We start from the raw sequence: 21,651 nt of genomic DNA, 5'->3' as shown, positions 1-21,651 counted from the left end.
TGTAAAGCTCATTGTTCCCTGTGAATCGCACCATAATAGTCAATGAATAATCACTGGCTTCAGCCAGACTGCTTTTTAATTCTGCTGAGTAACTGGAAAGCCAACTAGTATTAAGAACAAAAATGTAGGGAACCCTGATATTGCCCCAGAACTAGGATAAGCCATTTTATTATGAACATGTGACTGCCCAGGTGCAGAGGTGGATCAGCTACAGGGCAGGACCCAGGAAAAGGGGTCTGCTTGGGGGAGCCCCCGACTCCTTGGAAGGGGAAATAGGGAGGACCAGGGACCTGGGTGGGAGGCAGGAGCTTGGGCTTACGATGACTCCAGCACACAGGCCCAGCTTCCTCTTCCGGCAGCCTCCCCAACCTCTTCAGCACTGCCATTTGGTCTTCCAGCCAGGATACCCTTCCCAAGGTTTTCACACATTGAAACCCGCGAGGGGCGGGATTTGTGTGTGTGTGTGTGTGTGTATGTGTGTATATGATAGTTTTTTCAGAAAGCTTTTTAATAAAATCCTCCCTGAGGGGAGCTTGGAAAAATATTCTTAATAGCTAGATCATTTTGAGTCCTTCTCTACCATGTACTCAACACTCACAAATTCTGCAGATTTGGTTCTATGTCATTCATCACAGTCTTAAGGACATCGGTTCCATAATCATCCTTATTCTGTAGAAGAAGCCCAAGGTTAGTGAGCAGAGGAAGGCTCCACTGTTGGGAACCGGTGGTCTTCAAACTCCTGTGCTCCTCTTTTGATATCTTTCTGCTCATATATATTGGAAACAGTCCAGCATGAACAAAGCACCACCTCCTAGCCCCCAACCTGTGCCAGCCCTGCCAAGAGGAAAGATGTCGCCACTCAGGGAGCCCCTCAGTGACTCAGGGAGCCCTGGAGCACCTGGCACTCAGCACCTATGAACACCAGCGCAGGCATGGTGGGACAAGGCAGTCTGCTTGAGGCAAGCGAGCTTCAGGAAGTAGCTGAGCTTTGGGGAGCAGTTGTCTACACCCAACTTCTCAGGGCTGTGCAAGTAGTCTGAGGGAGAAAGACCCTATATTAGCTGAAACTGCAGCCCAGATGAGTCAGTATTTTCTGCTACAGTTTTTAAAAAAAATAGTAACATACTCTTCACGTCTCCATGGTAACTTACTATGGATCTGTATTCCATTTATGGAACTCTTTCTTGACCTAGCCGTGTTCTCCAATCTGGGCCTGAATATACACTGAGAAGCCATCAGAATCAGTTCAGTCTCCAAGAAATATCACTTCCCCTATACGTGATTGTTTCAGCAGTATAGATTCTGACTGTGGCTCATGCCACGGTGATACCTGGAGACCTTCAGGGACCCAGAAACATTAAGGTGCACCGATATCTCATTTATCCGGATAACTCTAGACCCAGAGTCGCCATGGAAACCGAGAACCCTGAGTCACAGAGAAGCTGGGCCATTCCTCTCCCTTCCCAGTGGTGCCGCAGTCCTTGAGATGTGAGCAGCTTTCAGCCCCGTGGCCTCGCTTAAGCTGGGCTTTCCTATTTCATCCACAACTTCAGGAATCTAAACTTTCCTGCAAAATATTGAGCATGTGACCTGAGTCTAAACAGCCATGGACTCAAGCACCTTCTGATAAAAACGGAAACCACAGTGTGGGGGGTGGTTTTGGCCATGGGTTTGGGAGCCAGATAAACTCAGGTTTCCACCGTGAATTTCATTGATCTGACCTGGCAGGTTATTCATCCTAAGGTTCAGTTCCCATCTGTGTAATGTAGGAGCCATAAGTCGTCCGAGAGTGACGATGATGTGCGTGGAGTGCCCAGCCCAGAGAGAAGCACGGCCAAGGCTGGTCACTATCTGGGCACCGCTCAGCTCCAGAGGGCGCCACTCCCGCGGGATCGGGGCTTCCCGGGAGCAGCGCGGATCAGCACGACTCGGGGACACAGCCGGGGCCCGTTTTCCACAGGCAGCACCTCATCTGGAGCCTTTTTGTGATAGAATGATCATTAGTACTAAACCCATTCGGAGGTTCAAGAATGGGGTCGGCTCAACTTCAGGGCCTTATTACCCAAGCCCGGCTGCCCCTCGGTGCCACCAGCACCACTGCTCCGTCCCTGCGGAATTCCAAAGGCAGGTTTGGCATTAGGGCCTTGGCTCTGGGGAGGACGCCGAGCGCTCCACAGGAAGTCTCCGCCCGGCTCCCAGGGCGCACACTCGCGCGCACGTGGGGCCGAGGCCCTGGTCCCCGGGCCTCAGGGCCAGCAGGCGAACGACCCAGCCGAGTGACAGCAGGCGGCGGAGGGAAGGCTGGACCGGAAGAAGCCAGCTCCGCCCCGCGCTCCCTCGCCGCCTCCGCCCTCCTCTTCTCTCCGCTCGTGCGCTCCCTCTCCTCTCCCTCCGTTCCCCCAACCCTCCTGCAGCCCCCTTCCCTCTCCTCCCGCTTCTCCCCATCCTGCCTACCTCCCTTCCCCTCCTCCTTTCTCTCCTCCCCTTCCCTCCCCTCCTTCTTCTCTCCTCCCTCCTTCCCTCCCTTCCCCTCCCCCTCCCCTCCCCTCCCCTCGGCCGTCCCTCCTACCTCCTCCCTCCTCCCCCCGCTCCTGAAGAGCGCGCCGCGTCGGGGACCGGCCGGTTACTTCCTCCAGCTACTGACGAGTGAGGTGTCGCTCCAGCCCAGAGCTCACGGAGCCGCCCGGCCCGCGTCCGGCCTCCCGGAACGTCTCTGGCCCGCGCCCTCGCCGTCGCCCGACGCGCACCGAGCAGCCGCGGGCCCTGAGCAGTCACCGTCCCGACCGCGCGCCGGCCCTGCCCGCAGCGGCGCGGTAAGAGCTGGGCCCCGGAGAGCGGCCGGCGCGCGGCTCCAGTCCCAGGGAGGGTCACCCGGAGCCCAGGGTGGGGTCGCGGGGGGCACCGACATGCAGATCTCGGGGCGCTGCCGGGGGTGCAGATGGGGGTGGCGGCTGCTCCGAGGACTCTAGGGGCGCGCGTCTGAGTTCCGCACCGGCTCGTTTTCCGGTTGTAGAGTGGCCTCCGGGGCTGGCGGGGTCGGCCGGGGTCCCTGCGTGCTAGCGCCGCTGTCTTGGGGGTCGCCGAGCCGCGGGCGCGGCCAGGGCGCGCTGGCCTGTTTCGCTCGCTTTTGTTTTTAAAAGGAAACGCGGGCCTGGTAGGGGGTCCTGCCCAGTGGGTGTCCCGGCGAACACGATTTCGCGAACGGGAGTGGGGGCACAGGAGAGGGTGTCCGAGGTGGCCAGGCGCCCCGGCTTTGAGGGGAACTTCCTGGAGCGGCGCCGGGCCCGGAGGATCTGGGGCGCCTAAGACACCTGGAGGCTGCGGCACCGCGGGAACCTGCGGGGCGCGGGGTGCCATGGTCACCTGCTCGCCGCGTCCAGCGCCGGGCATGGGGACCCCTCGGTTCTGCGAGGAGAGCGTGGGGAACCTGTCGGAAATAGGATCTGGTTGCGCTGGGCTGCCTTTATTTTCTCGTTCACACAGCATTTGAATGAAGGGGTAACTGAGTGTTTGCTTGTGGTGTTTGGGTTGCGTGTGTGTTATCCTATTTTATTTTTTACGGCAGAAGACCTTTTATGTTAGCCTGTACTCAATTTCAGGAGAGCCTAAAATAGTAGTTGACGTGCTAGTTATTTACAAAGTAAAGAAATGAGCAGTCCCCTTTGGAGATAGGAGTAATTTATTTTAATTCACCAGTAAGAGATTATATTTGTTCCATACAATGGAAGCGCCTGTGCGTTATCTGCCTGCCCACACCACCACCAATCAGGGAGATAAATCTCCACGTTAAGCTTTATTAAAATTCTGAGTAGTAGCGCAGTACAGTAAATGTTAGCACCGACCATCCGCATGGAAATGTTCAGATACTCATTTCTGGGATTAGTCATTCATCTCTCTAAACTGATCGCCTTCAAAGCAAAAAAAGCAACCTACCTTCAAATGTGTGTTACAAGGTTGTGGTGTTTCTTTTTTTGTTTTCAAATTTATCTAAATAATCTTACATAAGTGATTTCTTGTTCCAATAAGGGTACTGTTGTCAGGCAAATTCTCCTTGTTTTTAAATTCGCAGCTGTTACATTTCTGCCCTTTATTTTTTTTATTTTTTTTATTTTTATTTTTTTTTGGTTCAAAAGCAGCGATCCATCAGCAACACCAAACTTGAAATTGATTTATGTGGAAAAACTTGGCTTGTCTGCCACCTAACAAGCCCTGTTGAGTAAACTAAGCAAGCTTAAATTTGATTAGTTGTGTGTCTGCCTGAAACCATTTAGTAGAGCACTTTAATTTCTGCATGGTTTTTACAAAACTCATTAAAAGCTGGACAACAAACGAATTCTATTCTGTAGCTAGTAATTACAGCTCTTTATGTGGGAGTGGTAGGCTGCCTTTTCTCCTGGTATTTGTACACAAAAGCTGGGCAGAGTTTTTCCACTGCCTTCCACATTCATTCTCTGTCCATCTCAGAGAAGCTGAAAAACAGAATCAAGTCAGCAAGCAGTCTGCAAGCCTAAGGAAGAAAAAGAGCTGATCCATCCGGCTCTGGATGAATAACTGGCAACACCCAAGATGTCTATGATTTTGCCCTTCTGTTTGAGGCTTATTTCTTTAATCAACAGGTACCAGGGCTTATATCATGCAGATAGATGACATAAAGCTCTAGAGGAAGGAGCATTTCACATTGGAAGGAGTAGTGAGAAGGGCCTGGTCTGATAATATCAGGATGAGGTGGGAAGGGTCCATTCCTCATCATTCATGTTCTCCTGGCAGAGGACTGCGTGGAGGACTCAGAATTTAGGACCATACTCAACTGGGGTTTAATCTCCACTTTGCCCCATGGTGGCCCCCCTGGTAGCTATGTGGATCCTGGGCAGGTTGTCCGTGTTGCTGGGCCTCCGTTGCTTCACTGTATGACGTCTGCCTCTCAGGGATGCAGGAAGATTCAATTATGTAGGAGTGGATGGCCCCCCAGCACGGGGCTTAGCTCTTAGTAACTAGGCATTCTGGCAATGGCAGCCATCAGTAGGAGAGACTATTGATTGTTGAGTGAATGTAAGTGACATAATCCACCAAGTGGAGATTCTGAGTGAATGCGGCCACTTTGGATCCAAGACTGCTGCCCTTCTCTGTCCTCCCATAGGACTATTATTTATTGCCAGTGCTGACCAGCCTTTGTTGGCTACCGTGATCATTACCTGCACTCCGAGGGTTTTAACAGAATTTTCTGATGCCTCTGGCTTCATCTGCTGCCTTTTAGCCAAGAGGGGTCTCTGTGTGTGTGTGTTGGGTGTGTGTTGGGTGGCAGGGTTCTTGGAAGGTCTGGTTTAGCCATAATGTTGATCATAAAGAGAAAACAAGAAAATAAACGCAAATTAAATAGTTCTGTGCGCATGTTATTTTGCCACATCCAGTAAGTTCTATCGGTTGAATGTTGTCTTAATTGAAGTTCTCAGTTGTAAACAGATAAGAGCACCCAGTGGAGGCTATGGAGCTGGGCTTAGAGCTTTGCTACCAGCCTTCAGTTCCATAGCCATGAACCCGGGAGGGCAAGGAATCGCCCTAGAGGTGAAGGCTACTTAACCCAAGGTCTCTGAAAATGAGTTTTAGTTACTCTATTGTCTAAGTATCTTTCTTATTGACATGTAACTTAACCTGGCTGAACGATTACATTTTAGAGCCCCAAATAAGTTTTCAGTCTATTATGGCATTGTCCAGTTACAAGCCTCATTGTAATAGCCATGTTAAAAAACAGTAAAGCAGGTGAAATTGATTTCAGTGTATTTCAGATTAACCTAATATATTTGAAATATTGTGTAAGTATAAATATTATTGAGCTTTTTACTTTTTTCCACTAAGTCTTTGAGAGCTAGTGTGTATGTGTGGATTCGTACTAGCCACTGGTTGAGAGCTCTGTAACCACACATGGCAAGTGGGTACCATATTGCTTAGCCCAGGCCTAGTAGAAGATTAAGACTCAGTCAGAGGAAGTAAGGCAGATCCATGCTTGGAATCAGTTCCTCTTGAAGAAGTGCACAGCCAAGCAGCACACAAAGCAGAAATATTTTGAGCTCTGTATTCAAAGCAGGAAGATCTGGGACCATGTAAGGGGGGTTGGTCTTCAGTTCTCCCTTTGATCCGTTCCCTGGGTGTGTGCCTTCTCACAGCCTGGAGAGTGGAAGGGAAGAGAGGGGCTTCCTGGACTCCTTTCCTGTCTCTGGAAATGGCCCCCTGCAGCTGTCCTGAAGCTCTCAGGTTGAGCGGATTGTGTCCAGAGCAGACAGGAGGTGGCCCACTGCCCCGCTGTACCCACCCAAGTGCTCACCTATGCTGACCATGGAAATGTGAATGAAAAGCCTGACTCAGGCCCTCTTGCCCTGTTAACCCAGCAAGGAGGCTCTGACTAGCCAGCCAGCAAGTGACTTTTTCTGTGACATCTAAGTGGAGTTCAGTGGGGAATCAGCATTATTATTCAATCACCAAAATAGCATATCCCCTTGTGATACTGAGAAATGCTTTCCTCTTGAGACCTTTGTGAGGACAGCCATTTAAATAAGAATTCCCTGCATTCAGTCTGGAATTACCTGTTAGCTGCAGAACAGCCAGGATCAAGTCTGGATGCCACCAATGATGAGTTCTTAGTGTACTTAATCCTTTGCCTCCTTGACTCTCTTTTTTTTTCCCAAAGATGAATGATTTCGGAATCAAGAATATGGACCAGGTAGCCCCTGTGGCTAACAGTTACAGAGGGACACTCAAGGTGAGTGAGCAAGTCTTAATTTTTTTTAATTGGAAAACTCGATCTCTAGGAGGAAAGAAAAAAAATGGCCTGGGTCCCAGAAAACTGATTGTAGCCCTAGCTTTTTAATTTATTGACTGTGTGACTATGGGCTATTTGCTTACTTGCTCTGGGCCTCGGTTTTCTGGTCTGCAGAATGGATATCTTGATGTGTATTGTTCTTCTCCTCCACGATATGAAACCAAAGGCCTTTATAGTTTGTTTTCTGAGGCTCCTTCCAGGTGAAAATCCTATAACTCCCAAGAAAACAGCTGGAGAGGCTGTCTCTGCTGCCTTTTCCGTCTACCCAGGAGTTTCTTTGATGGATGGGAAGCTGTTTAAGAACTGAAATGAGAGAGAAGAGGCAGACAGACCCAACTGCTGCAGCTCCTATCAGAAAGGGCGGCAGTCATGGAATTGTAGGTAGCCTGTTACTGGTGCAGAGAACAAGCAGGCCTACTTATGTTAAACCAAAAACCAGATGAAAAATGAAAGCGCCCTCTCTGCTGCATAAACACTTTGTGTAGCTTCTCTCATCATTCCTTTTGGGAACATTCTTTAGCAGCACAAACTGGTAATTTCCCACTTGTCTTCTCCAAATATGACAGCAAGATTTGATTGTTTTCAGCATTATGTAGTAAACATGTTTCAGAAGCATGATTTTAAAATTGGCCTCCTCAAAGCTTAGCGTCTTGCATAATGATGCTGTACGTCTCTGGCATATTACATTTTCCTTTGTATGTCATCACTGAGGTTATTTGTCTGATGTGACCCAAAGAGCTAAAACTCAGCACAGTCCTTTCTGCAGTATTCTAAAGGTCATCAAACTTCAGCCTAGTGAGTTTGCTTGTTTGATTTGGCCAGACATTTTAAGCATGGCAGAAGTGGTACAAGAAATCATGGTATGAAGTTGAAACCACACCCCTAAGAAAAATGCTTCTGTTAATTCAAATAATTTGACGATGCTTATGCGGTTTCTGGATATGGAAAAGAAAGTTATTGCTGAAATGGATGTGTTGAAATAGGAAGCACAGATTCGTATTGTCTTTTGGCTTCCTGGCTTTAAAAAAAAAATAGAATTTACAGTTAGGAAAGGCATTTCTTAGTCGCCTGGGCAATGCTTGTGGGAACTTTAAAAGTTTATTGGAGGTTTCATCAAAAGTAACTCTGCTCTAAAGTAGTTTATAAATCCAGATGAGTAATTTGCACTTGCCTGATTGATTGGTTTTCCTGGTAGATCTCAGGCAGTTGGTCATTATTGACTCGGATTTTTTTTGGGCTGGGCTCCAGCCTCTGCCTGCCCTGTTTGGTAATGCGTCATTCATTGTTCTGCATTTCTACAAAGAAAGCGGGTAACCGATTTTATTTGTAAATGTGTTACACATTTTCTTATTGATGACTCAGCAGATGGGTCATTGTATTACACATAACATGGGATTTCCAGCTTATGTTGGAAAAACAGAGTCTTTCTTCACGTGTTCCTATTTAGGCGATGATGAATCCAGACATTATCTGTTACTTACAAACGAGTCTTATATTAAAAGCTGTTTCTTTCATAAATGTTATGTAAGATGATCAGAAATCGACGTCGTGTAAGGTTTTATCTTTCTTTGTGTCTCTCCTCTTCTGCAGATAGTTTAGTTTAACTTTAAATCTATTTCCTTTGGAAATCTTTCCCCTTAGTGGGTGATTTGGGTTTTTTTGTTTTGTTTTGTTTGTTTTTTGGTTTTTGGTTTTAAGCAACAGGGTCCTTATCTGTTGCCCAGACTGGAATACAGTGGCTTGATCGTAACTCACCGCAGACTTGAACTCCTGGGCTCAAGTGATCCTCTGGCCTCAACCTCCTAAAGCACTGGGGTTACAGGCATACGCCACCCCACCTGGCCGGGGGGCGGGGAGCGGGGGTTCGTTTTTAAGACACTTTACTTTTTATAAAATGAAACGTTAAGGAATTTTGTCATGTATTACTATTTTCCAAACCATTGGAATTGATGTGGAAAAGCATCTCTAGTTTCAATTAAATTGTTTCATGGCCAACATTTCAAAATAAATGCTTCCAAAGATAAAGTAGTGTATTTCATTGTTTGACTTTCAGTTTTTATCCGGTCATTTGCCTTTTAACTGCATTGTGCTCAGACAGCCTCGTCAAGCGTCATTTTTCTTACACACACAGCCTCACTGAATTTTCCTCGATGTAACAGGAGGGTCAGGTGTTTGGTAAAGGGATCTCTGAGGCTCCTCTTGACACCGTTTTAAGATTCTGTTATTTTTAGATTTGTGTATTTAATATATTAACTTAAGTGGATTAGGCCACTAAAATAAATTCCCAGTCACTCTGACTCTGTGAGGTTACTTAAATAAATCCACAGTGGCTGGGCACCGTGGCGCATGCCTGTAATCCCAGCACTTTGGGAGGCCAAGGCGGGTGGATTACAAGAGGTCAGGAGTTTGAGACCAGCCTGGCCAACATGGTGAAACCCCGTCTCCACTAAAAATACAAAAATTATCCAGGTGTGGTGGCGGGTGCCTGTAGTCCCAGTTGGGAGGCTGAGGTAGGAGAATCGCTTGAACCCAGGACGTGCAGGAGATTGCACCACTGCACTCTGACCTGGGTGACACAGTGAGACTCTGTCTCAAAAAATAATAATAATAATCCACAGTAAAATAGAATCCTTTCAGTCACTTTGACCATTTTACAAGTCTGTTTTGAGGACTGACTGGTTGATTCCATGTTTGCTTCAAAATTGCCAGTTGAAACAGGGAATATGGGTAGGATTGCCCACGGACCACTTTTACAATAGGTAATTAAATCAGTTTAAATATTGTATTTCCATTTTCTTTTCCATCTGTTTTTGCAGCGCCAGCCAGCCTTTGACACCTTTGACGGGTCCCTGTTTGCTGTTTTTCCTTCTCTAAATGAAGAGCAAACACTGCAAGAAGTGCCAACAGGCTTGGATTCCATTTCTCATGGTAATTTGTTCCTCAGACTTGACAAATTGTGCATGATTTTCCTAAGTAGTCCTGTTAATAAAGAGATGACAGTTCCTAAGCGAGAAATGTTGATATCTGGAGTCTTTGATATGAATAACCAGAAGGCAGGTTTTCATTTGTATCAACTTGGTGATTCTGATGTGGATTCTGATGTCTTGACTGCCAGACGCCCCCCAGTGAGCCACTGTTAGAAAACTGCAGGGGAACCCCTGAGCTGTCCCTCCTGGATGTTTTCAACATTAGCAAGCAGGTCCTCATCTCCCTCCTCTGCCCTGGAAAACAGACGGAAGAGTAGACATTAAAACACACCCAAACTTGTAATTTGGGTTTGCATCATTAGTTAAATCATCTCCCCTGCCCTGAGTTTTGGGGGCAAAACATTGTTCTTTGTAATCCTTACCCATCTGTATTTCTTTCTGTAGTTCTTAGTGTCATTGTTTATTCTTCTTAAAGGAATAGCACGTCAGATAATGTTCGCACAATTACTGTGACACAGCTATTAGTTGGAAACGTGCCAGAGATGACTGTGTCGTATGAAGTAGGTGCTGAGAATACAGACCAGAAAATTAATTAAAACGCACACACTGGCGTACGCATAACACTGCATGGCAGCCATTTATCATTCTTGAAATTGCTGAGGGTGTCTGCAGAAGATTGTTTTCAATAAAAACGGAAGGTGTGGTTCCATTACCGGGCTAAGTGGGGCACATTCATGTCACACTCACTTCTCAGCTCCACGCCCAGTTTAACGGAAGTAACTTCCAAATGATACAGTCCCTTCAGCCTTTTGACCAGAAACCATGCAATTCTTTTCATTGCCTACAATTTTAAAATAGACTTAGCAGGTTTCCCTACGCACAACTGCTTTGTGACGCTTTGCAAAATAGAACCTAATTTGAGTTTTATGATTTTTTTTAAAAAGTATAGTTCTGAGACATATATTTTCTCAATTGTAGTCAGAAAAGTTTTTTTGTTAATAGTTATGTTGTTTTAAGGAATCATGCCAAGGTGTGAGATCAAAATTGTTCTTTTCCAAAAACTAAGCTGTCTCTCCCAAATCTCCACCTGATATCACCAACCTGAAGTCCTAACGTCCCCGTGGGGGCTTTCCTTCCAGACTCGGCCAACTGCGAGTTGCCTTTGTTAACCCCGTGCAGCAAGGCTGTGATGAGTCAAGCCTTAAAAGCTACCTTCAGTGGCTTCAAAAAGGAACAGCGGCGCCTCGGCATTCCGAAAAGTAAGTACTGCTTTCTTGAGCCCGCACTGGGTGAGAAGAACCAGCTTGAGAGCAGTGGTTTGATCTTGACTTGTTTGTTAAGCTTTTGCTTGGGGTATTCTGCAAAGAGTAGCATAGATGTCGTTAACCTGAGCCAGTTTCTGTTTCACCCCAGTCAACCGAAGACTTGATCCAGAACTCATTAAATATATAGTAGAAGGACACGTTACTGGTGTCTTGGAATGTGCCTGGTCATGGCAGAATGGTGACGTGTCATCGTGGTGTCTTGCTCATTCGCGGGTTCTGGTATATGTTGGGACTTGGTGCATAAATGAGGGATGACAGTGGTCTCACTACCTTTCCATTGTTTTTACCTCACATGTTCTCTCTCTTTTCTCCTGGTAGACCCCTGGCTGTGGAGTGAGCAACAGGTATGCCAGTGGCTTCTCTGGGCCACCAATGAGTTCAGTCTGGTGAACGTGAATCTGCAGAGGTTCGGCATGAATGGCCAGATGCTGTGTAACCTTGGCAAGGAACGCTTTCTGGAGCTGGCACCTGACTTTGTGGGTGACATTCTCTGGGAACATCTGGAGCAAATGATCAAAGGTACTAGCTGAATGTCTTGCTTCTCCTTGTCCAGGATGAGCTGTGGCCGGGAAGACTGATTGGGAAAGTCACGTGGGTGTTCTTCAACCTTAGGGTTGCCACTTGTAATGACATAGAGTACCTTGCCTCAAAATGCCACTCAAGTGAGTCAGATATATGGCAGTGATTATAGATTTTTATCCCACTTTATGTGAGTGTGTGTGTGTGTATAGCATCAGGTATAGCCACAAGGCAGTAGCCTTAGTCACTAAATTGTTCTCTATTGCTGGCTGTACTCATCACGGGAGTCCATGTTGACTCAGATATGTAGGACAGGCAAGAATTCCCACGTCTTCTGAGCTCACGTTACAGAGCTAAAAGATATGGCAGCTTTAATGAAAGGGAGCCTTTACTCACATAAACCCTATGAATTCTACGTAAATTTTCCTACATCCAAATGGAACGTATTTTGGATGTTGAGGATTGTTGAGGGGGGTGGGGTATGTTTTTAAACAAGTGAGAAATTGATATATATTTACATGCTATCGTATTGTACAGAAACTGGCCATTGATCAGTAGAAATCTCACCAAATACAGAGAAAGTCTTGATTAAAACTTAAAATAGCAGGGAGACCAATGTTTAAAACACATTGAGTTAAAAAAGAAAAGAAGGCCAGGTGCAGTGGCTCACACCTGTAATCCCAGCACTTTGGGAGGCCAAGGCAGGCGGATCACTTGAGGTTAGGAGTTCAAGACCAGCCTAGCCAATGTGGTGAAACCCCGTCTCTACTAAAAATACAAAAAATAAAAATAGTAGCTGGGCATAGTGGCACACACCTGTAATCCCAGACACTTGGAAGGCTGAGGCAGAAGAATCCCTTGAACCCGGGAGGCAGAGGTTGCAGTGAGTCAAGGTCACACCACTGTACTCCAGCCTGTGTGAGTGAGACTCTGTCAAAAGAAAGAGAGAAAGAAAGAGAGAGAGACAGAGAGAAAAGAGAAAGAAAGGAAGGAAGGGAGGGAGGAAAGGAGGGAGGAAGGAAGGAAAAGAAAGCACTTTTATAGAATTCAGGGAACTAGTCCTCACCTGACTGATTTTAAACACACTGAATTTTAGCATCAACTATAGACTGAGAATCTCAAAACCACCTAGGATTCAACAGCTAACTTTTTTTAGTTACGGCTTCTGAGGGCCAGGGAAACTCATTTTTAAAGACTCTCATTTTTTCTGAACTTGGACAGGGCTTTTCTACCAAGTTTCTGGTGATCTGTTCATTGGCAAATTGGGCCTGTTTTGCCATTCCTCGGGCCTGTGAGTTTGTGTGTGTTTGAGTTTCCAGGTGCACGTATACTTTGTAATATATTCGTATTAAGTGTGTATACACAGTGCACAAACCTTTTCCCTTTCAAAGTTCTTGGGCAGTTGTCTTAGCCATCCCAGACTCCCACAGCCCTGGAGACCTCCTACACCCTGGGGAAGCGTGCAGGTTTGGAAGCAATGGGACTGTAAGCTTCACGGGGGCAGACACCATCCATTTTATTAATTTCCTGTATGCAGCCTCTGGTACAGATGGCATTTCATAAATACTTAAATGTTTCTTGAGTGCATGAATGAATTCAATACACCATCTGGACCTTTTGCAATAGAAAATTTAATGTTGCCAATGACATCATTCATTTTGGAAAATGTATTTTAGTAATTAGAAAAATGGGTTGCTTTCTCTCGTGTTTTGAAAAAGACAGGCAGGACGTGGAGCACCATGAGATTAAATGTGAAGCACTCCATGCATGTCATCATTCTAAAATTATCGTCTCACAGGAATTCAGAAAGTCAATTTGTTCTTGTGTAGTTTTCACCTACATCTGCCATCTTATGTCTCCTGTGTCTGCTTTTCAGAAAACCAAGAAAAGACGGAAGATCAATATGAAGAAAATTCACACCTCACCTCCGTTCCTCATTGGATTAACAGCAATACAATAGGTCAGTCCGACTGATTCTGCCCTTAAGAACTTGGTCTTCAGTCTCCCCAGTAGACTTGGACTCTCTGTTGTAGGCTCCTAAGGGGCCACCTAGACCTGTGTGTGTCTCTCATGGTGGCTACACGTGGGTGGTTGAGCTATAAGCTGTTGAAATGTGACTGGTCCACATTGAGATGTGTAGGAAGAGTATAGTCATGCACGCCAGATTTGGAAGTCTTAGTATGAAACAGAGAATATAAAATGTCTCCCTGATAATTTTTAACGTATTGATTACATATTGAAATGATAATTGCTACATGAGGCCAAGTAAAATAAGAAAATTAACTTCACCTCTTTCTTTTTGCTTTTTTAATATGGCCACTAGAACATTCACAATTGCTTAAGTGGCTCACACGATCTTCCATAGGTCAGCACTGTTAGTACTAGTCCAGGCAATTCTTAGAGCAAGGAGCAGAATGAAGTGAGCTGGTTACCGCAGTCACCACCTGTTGGTCTAGTGTAGCAAACAAGAGGCGGCGGGCACAGAGTGTGTGGGAAGCAATTTGTAAACTGGCTTTGAACTTGGGAGCTTAAAGAGCTGTCATGGAATCTAGGTCCTTGCTTCCGATTGCTGGTACTGGGGAGGACACATGGTCTGGCCAGGCCAGCGTGGGAGGGTTCCTTGGAACAGCAGGCTTGGGTGGTGTTGGTCCGGCCCAGTGTTTTCTCTCTGGCCCCAGCTCCACCATTCGGACCCAGTGAAGCCCACCTCTCTGCCCCACTGGGGGCTTCCTGCTCCGGGGGTCTTTCTGAACGTGGTACAGTGAGACACCCTGTGCCTGCCTGAGTCTGAATCAGAGTCAGAGAGCTTCCTTCCCTCTCCAGAAAATAAATGATTCTGCAGTGAACAGAGACAGGAGCAGTGTGATGAAGGAGCAGACAGCAGAGTGGGCTGTGCCTCAGCACACAGGGTTCGTGGCCTGGCTCTGCTCCTTATGCATCACACAGTGCATGACACATCACCTCGTCTCTCTGAGCCTTACTCTCCTCGGAAGCTGCAAGAGCCAGTGAGCCCTGTCCTCCTGAGGGTCCCATGAAAGCGCTAGGGTTGTAGAAATAGGGACATTGAGTCCTGCCTACAAAGGCTGCAGTCATTTTGGCAAAGGGCTGCTGGTTGAGAAGATGAAAGGTTTGAGAAGAAGGCTTGGTGACAGACCCCCACCAAAGCCCGGGTGTCCACTGAGGTTCTGCAGAGGGCTGGAGTGTGCGGAGTGCTCACCTGTCATTGGCTCTGAGGGGTTAGTTACTGTGGTAATACTGACTTTAAGAGCTCTGTCGTCCGATTGTTCTGTCCCAGGTTTTGGCACGGAGCAGACGCCCTACGGAATGCAGACACAGAATTACCCCAAAGGCGGCCTCCTGGACAGCATGTGTCCGGCCTCCACACCCAGCGTACTCAGCTCTGAGCAGGAGTTTCAGATGTTCCCCAAGTCTCGGCTCAGCTCCGTCAGCGTCACCTACTGCTCTGTCAGTCAGGACTTCCCAGGCAGCAACTTGAATTTGCTCACCAACAATTCTGGTAAGATTGGAAGCATCTTTCAACAAGGCTGTTGGTTTGATTCTGAGAACCCCAGAGCCGTCATGAACCTCTTAATAAATACTTCCTGAGTTCAGCCATTACAGAAGGAGGTCAAAGCCCATGTTCTAAGTGGATTTCCAACAAGCATACCCCTAATATGTTTCAGGTGCTGGCCCAGGTACTGCAGGCATTGAGTAAACAAAACACAATCCCTGCTCTCACAGCCAGATTTCTCCACGCTTCAGGATATTTATGGTGGTGATGCGGGAATGTGGCATTTCTTTTTATGGAGATGTAACATAAAAACAGTGCACAAATCTCAGGTCATATGGCTGGTTGAATTTGTGTACGTATGTATACCTATGTAACAACCATCCAGATGGAGATAGAGAAGTTTCCAGTAACCTGGACGGTTCCTTCGTACCCCTTCCCATCAATATCATCCCCCCACAGAAGGGAACCATTCTGACTTTTATCATCATGGATTAGGTTTTGATTTTCTTGAACTTTACATAGATGGAATCATGCGGTATGTTTTCTTTTGTGTTTGTCTTTTACTTATCATGAGGTCTGGGATTCATGCATGTTGTTGGATGTAGCAGCTATGTGTTCTTTTTCATCGCTGTATAGTATTCCATTATAAGAATTTTATTCATTCTACTGTTGATGGAAGATAGGATTTGTGTAGCATAGTTACCCTAAGGAATAGGCACCTGAGTAGAGAGCATTTTGAGAAGTCTGAGTGGTTCTACACCAGCAGGTGCATGATTGCACTGGTAGTGGTTGGTGATGCTGTGGTCGTGCCCAAGACCAACCGTGCCCTAGAGGAATCAAAGTATGTGCTTGGTTGTCTTTGCCAGGGACGCCCAAAGACCATGACTCCCCTGAGAACGGTGCAGACAGCTTCGAGAGCTCAGATTCCCTCCTCCAGTCCTGGAACAGCCAGTCGTCCTTGCTGGATGTGCAACGGGTTCCTTCCTTCGAGAGCTTCGAAGATGACTGCAGTCAGTCTCTCTGCCTCAATAAGCCAACCATGTCTTTCAAGGATTACATCCAAGAGAGGAGTGACCCGGTGGAGCAAGGCAAACCAGTTATACCTGCAGCCGTGCTGGCCGGCTTCACAGGTGCGTGTGGCTCTCTGGGAGCCTGGCCGCCCAGTCTCCTGGGTCCTGTCCCTTGTTTCCTTTCGAGCCGCAGTACCACATTCATCGAGGGTGTTTCTAAGCTTAGGTACACAAGCGCTCTACACTCCGTGTTTTATGCATGGCTTACTGTATCTCTGAATTAGAAAAAAGCCACACTGGGTGGAATTTTCATGTACACAGAGCTCCGAGGAGTGAATGAAAATCGACAGGCCACTCCCTCCACCTGGGACATTCTGTAGAGTAGTTGGAGCAGGGGGCGTGGCCTATGCAGTCTTCAGCTCTGACTCACCCACTCCAAGAATCAAAGAATGTAAACTGGCTTAGGGAGGGGCAGCAGAGCCAGTCTCAAATAATATGGGCACTGTTTACCTTTTCTTGCTTCTAAAATCTATCCACTCTTATTTTTGAGGTTTGGGTGAGAGCTATTCTAGGCAGAGGACAAATATTAAAGCTGCTTTTAGAAACAGATATTTCCAGTACTTTAGCAAAAATACTGGGGCTTTGTTTTCACTGGCTTCGTGTGTCCTTAAATGTGCTTTTTATTTTTCTTTTTTTTGACCATATGGAGCCACTGTGGATTGAAATTACCTAACTTAAAAAAATCTGATACATTTAAAATAAAGATACTGAGGCATTCATTCTTTTCCTGTCGTCTAAGAACAACCAGCCACATAAATGTATTAAAGTACACGGAAAGAGTGTGTGAAAGCTATTCTCGCTTTCATTATTGGGAGTTCAGGGCCTGAGAAGAATAAACAGCCATTACGTTAGTGTGGTTCATTTTAATAGTAACATAAGTTTCTGTTTATTGACTGACAGCTCTGTGGTTAAGTAGGCATACAGTCTGTAGTCTGTAGGACAGCCTGGCATGGAAGTGGTATGAGGCCATTTTACAGATGGGGAAATTGGCTCACAGGTAGACAGCTATCGGTGGTCACACAGCTCTGGTTCTAGAAGGCCTGTCCCGTGCTTTACAGCAAAGTTTTATTGATAATGGCCATTGCGTTTCTGAGGAAGAGCTATTTGGTGGAAAGAGGTTGGGCTTAGGATCGGAAGATCTAGGCTTTTCTCCTCTTTGCTGTGATGGGTGTGTGATCCAGGACAAGGCACCTGGCCTCTGAGCCGCATCTTATCCCTCCTCTTTAGAACAGGACCACACTGACACTTGCTTTGCATGCTTCACCAGACAGAGGCTGTGAGGCAATGAATGTGACCCCACGTGGCTATTGAGTAAACCGGGCTCACATTAAGTAATTTACACATGATCATTTGGCAGGAAGGTGGCATGGGATCCCACGTATGACACTCCTCATTCTGTGATGAAACACCCCTTCAGCCACCCCCATCTCTGCCCCACTGGGTGTTTCTAGAAATAAACCTTGAAGGTTTTTACATAAGGAACAATTAAACCAGATGGGGAATTTTAATGCCAAGAGTTGGTGGCCCTAAACTTTCTTCCAGAAAGAACAAACCTAGCAATCAAGGGGAAGGGTGTCCCGTCTCGTGACCTTATTTTCTAGGAGTAGGCAGTGCGGAGGAGGAACTCACATTTGGTGCCCAGCCCCATCTCATTAAAACACTTAGTACTGTCACCAACACCTTGAGTGCCACCCTTGAGTGTCACATCGGAACCCCATTCAGAGAGTTGGATCTGCATTGCTAAATCAGCATGTACAATTAGGATGGTTGAAGCCTTGCTGTATTTCACATCTGTGAAAGGGTATGATCCGTCTCCCTCTCCCCACAGGAAGTGGACCTATTCAGCTGTGGCAGTTTCTCCTGGAGCTGCTATCTGACAAATCCTGCCAGTCATTCATCAGCTGGACTGGAGACGGATGGGAGTTTAAGCTCGCCGACCCCGATGAGGTATGGCCAGAGCCCTGGGAAATCTCTGGGTTTGAAAACCTGATTTCCTGGTTGGGTTCAAAAACTCAGTTCTTTGGGCACACAAAAAAAAGGGTTCACCAGTACTAATGAGAATCTTTCTACGTGAGGCATCCTTGACTGTTGGGAAAATGGAAGTGGAGTCATGCTTTGTGGGTAAACGTGTATAGTGTTTTCTGGGTATGCTTTGTACAGGGGCGTTGCACAGATTTCACTGTCTTGATCGGTTGTCTGATCAAGAGGCCCAAGCTGCAAATTGAGGTTCTCTGCCAACCATCTGAAAATGCCTTAGGCAGGCTGTCCTTGTCCACTGGGGGAATAAGCCTCATGTGGCCCAAGCCGGCTTTCTGTCTGCTCCTTAGCTGAGCCCAGCAGCATTGACCCCAGCCCTGCAGGGTTAGAACCAGGAGCCCTGTCTGAAGGAGAAGGCCAAGGACAGGTGGGATACCAACCCCTCCAGCAAAGCATTAGAGAGAAGCCCCAGGTCTCTGGCACCAGAAAGCATAATCTGTCACCACTCCCGCCCCGCCCCCAGTTCCCTTGGGAGCCAAGCATTGCGGAATGAGTATACCACGCAGCTCAGAATCCCACCGGCACCTGTTAACTTCAGTAGTTGGAATAGAATCCTGGAGGGTGGGTGACACCAGCATTTCCCTTGTCTCGGGACCCTCCTGGCTCTGAACCCTTGGCTCCCAGGAGGTTTTGCTGAGCTGGGGCCAGAGAGCAGGGACCTCACTCCCCACTGGTTCTGCCCCTTGGGGACACAGTGCCCCTGCCATAGGTACTCAAAGGTACTCAGAGGTACTCCTCGGTACTCAAAAGATCCTCCTGCGGACCTTGTGTAGGTGTCAAGTTCTCTCTAGGGTGAATGTGCCTCAGAATCATAATCAGGGAGGAATGTCATTCACTTTTTCTTCACTGACAAATGGAATTGAACTCTTTTTCCATCCGTGTTCACCAAAGGTGGCCCGCCGGTGGGGAAAGAGGAAAAATAAGCCCAAGATGAACTACGAGAAGCTGAGCCGGGGCTTACGCTATTATTACGACAAGAACATCATCCACAAGACGTCGGGGAAGCGCTACGTGTACCGCTTCGTGTGCGACCTCCAGAACTTGCTGGGGTTCACGCCCGAGGAACTGCACGCCATCCTGGGCGTCCAGCCCGACACGGAGGACTGAGGTCGCCAGGACCACCCTGAGCCGGCCCCAGGCTGGTGGACTGAGTGGGAAGCCCATCCTGACCACCTGCTCCGAGGACCCAGGAAAGGCAGGATTGAAAACGTCTAGGAAAGTCGCCAAGAAGCAGTGGCCTTATTGCATCCCAAACCACGCCTCTTGACCAGGCTGCCTCGCTTGTGGCAGCGACGGCACAGCTGATTCTACTCATAGTGCTTTTAAATGAAAATGGTCGAGAAGGAGGCACCGGGAAGCCATCTTGGTGCCTGGCAGGCCGTGGGACGGGATGGTTCTGGCTGTTTGAGATTCTCAAAGGAGCGAGCATGTCGTGGACACACACAAACTATTTTTAGATTTTCCTTTGCCTTTTGCAACCAGGAACAGCAAATGCAGAAACTCTTTGAGAGGGTAGGAGGGTGGGAAGGAAACAACCATGTCATTTCAGAAGTTAGTTTGTATATATTATTATAATCTTATAATTGTTCTCAGAATCCCCTAACAGTTCTATTTAACAGAAATTGTATATTGTAATTTAAAATAATTATATAACTGTATTTGAAATAAGAATTCGGACATCCGAGGTTTTGTTTCATTTTTCAGTAGCACATATGGAATTTTGCAAAGATTTAATCTGCCAAGGGCCGACTGAGAGAAGTTGTAAAGTGTGTATTATTTACATTTAATAGACTTACAGGGATAAGGCCTATGGGGGGGGTCATCCCTGCTTTTTGTGGGTTTTGTTTGTTTTTTGGGGGTTTTCTTGCCTTGGTTGTCTGGCAAGGACTGTACATTTGGGAGTTTTTATAAGAAACTTAAATGTTATTATCTGGGGTTATATCTGGCCTCTGCTTTCTCCTTTAATTGTAAAGTAAAAGCTATAAAGCAGTATTTTTCTTGACAAACGGCATATGTTTTCCACTTCTCTGCATGCCTTTAAGTCAGTTTATACACAAAATGGATTTTATTTTTTAGTTTCACTGTGTTTCTCCAACAGCTCACCTCTCCCTGACCACCCAGCCATTTCCTTCCTGTGCTCCACGTTCTTCTGTATGATTAAAATAAGAATACTATTTTTGGAAATATGCAACTCCTTTTCAGAGATCAGGAGGGATTTATGTAGCAGCTATTTTTACTGCAAAAGTAATTCACTGGAAAAAAAATGTAATTTGTAAGAAAGCTTTATTTTTATCTCAGCTCTATGTAAAGTTAAAGTTAGTGTACAGAGCTGAAGGATGGGGGGCGATGGGGGTCTTGATGAAACCTCTTGAACGAGGTACAGTTTGTTCCATCTTTGTGCACTCGTGTGTCTCAAACCATCTTAATAGCATGCTGCTCCTTTTTGCTCAGTGTCCACAGCAAGATGACGTGATTCTTATTTTCTTGGACACAGACTATTCTGAGGCACAGAGCGGGTACTTAAGATGGGAAAGAGAAAGCATCAGAGCCATTCATTTGGAGAAAACGTTTTGATCGAGATGGAGACTTTTGTAGTCATTTCAAAAGAGCACCTGAGTCATGTGTATTCCTGGCCTTTGTAAATGACCCGGTCAAGTTGGTTTCAAAGTCCGATGGGCTTGTCTGTTTACTAGCTGTGTGGCCTTGGACCGGTGGCTGACATCTGTAAAAAATCCTCCTTTGATGCAACTGAGGAATCGGGTGGCCGGGCAAGCTGGGAAGAGCAAAGCCAGAGCTGCGATGCCTAAATACCCACAAAAGACCGTTCCCAGTATACTTAAGCACAGGATGTTTTTCTCAAGTGGGATGTATTTATCACTCGGACATCTGTTTATAATATAAACAGACATGTGACTGGGAACGTCTTGCTGCCAAAAGAATCCTAGGCATTGGCTCATTGTATGTGAGGCTGAACCACGTGAAATTGCCAATATTAGACTGGCTTTTATCTACAAAGAAGGAGTTTCATGGGGTTCGACCTAATAGTTACGGAAACTACAGTCCTTATAAACCATTGGCATGGTAATAAACAGATCTTAAGGATAAAAATTTTGTAACTGGGCCTTTACTCTCTCAATAATAAAGTATTTTGTTTATATAAACTCCTTGTGATAGTCCTCGTTCTTCCTCTCCACACCCAGCATGAAGGAGCTGGAGGAAGGATGTTAACCCCAGATCCATTCTCTACCCAAAACATTCCATCATCAAGCGGCAAGTCTGTTTGACTAGTTTATACACAAGTGACTTAGAAGCCACAACCCAAATTGGAATCAACTCTGAGCCCTTCCTAAAAGAATCCCCAAAAAGTACTCCTTCAAAGCAAAACATTCTTTTAAGAAGGTGTTAGAAAGATTCAAATGTCTTTGCCAGAAGCTTGGCAGAGATAACT

General features: G+C 46.5%; 2 protein-coding genes across 2 annotated transcripts in view; both read left to right on the top strand.

Annotated features, from left to right (window-relative positions):
• GET1 (guided entry of tail-anchored proteins factor 1) overlaps positions 1-21,651 on the top strand; it is a 655,129-nt gene that overhangs the window by 46,870 nt on the left and 586,608 nt on the right. The gene's annotated exons all lie outside the window — the stretch shown is intronic.
• On the top strand, positions 1,490-21,364 carry ETS2 (ETS proto-oncogene 2, transcription factor). Its single transcript, XM_050784548.1, has 10 exons — positions 1,490-2,813; positions 6,683-6,754; positions 9,631-9,742; positions 10,881-11,000; positions 11,385-11,585; positions 13,462-13,545; positions 14,881-15,102; positions 15,963-16,226; positions 17,995-18,113; positions 19,095-21,364. The coding sequence occupies exons 1-10, from the start codon at positions 2,031-2,033 to the stop codon at positions 19,308-19,310; spliced, it is 2,193 nt and encodes a 730-aa protein (XP_050640505.1). The 5' UTR covers positions 1,490-2,030; the 3' UTR covers positions 19,311-21,364.

Source organism: Macaca thibetana, chromosome 3, assembly GCF_024542745.1.
Source record: "Macaca thibetana thibetana isolate TM-01 chromosome 3, ASM2454274v1, whole genome shotgun sequence".
In the NCBI taxonomy this organism is placed as follows: Eukaryota; Metazoa; Chordata; class Mammalia; order Primates; family Cercopithecidae; genus Macaca; species Macaca thibetana.
This window is presented reverse-complemented; position numbering and strand designations above follow the sequence as displayed.

What these genes read in the sequence shown, in the direction of transcription:
- ETS2 (XM_050784548.1), top strand. Translation starts at nt 2,031, where the DNA reads ATGGGGTCGGCTCAACTTCAGGGCCTTATTACCCAAGCCCGGCTGCCC. An exon ending in GATTAACAGCAATACAATAG is followed by an intron (nt 13,546 to 14,880) that starts GTCAGTCCGACT and finishes GTTCTGTCCCAG; the next exon opens with GTTTTGGCACGGAGCAGACG. An exon ending in AGCTCGCCGACCCCGATGAG is followed by an intron (nt 18,114 to 19,094) that starts GTATGGCCAGAG and finishes TGTTCACCAAAG; the next exon opens with GTGGCCCGCCGGTGGGGAAA.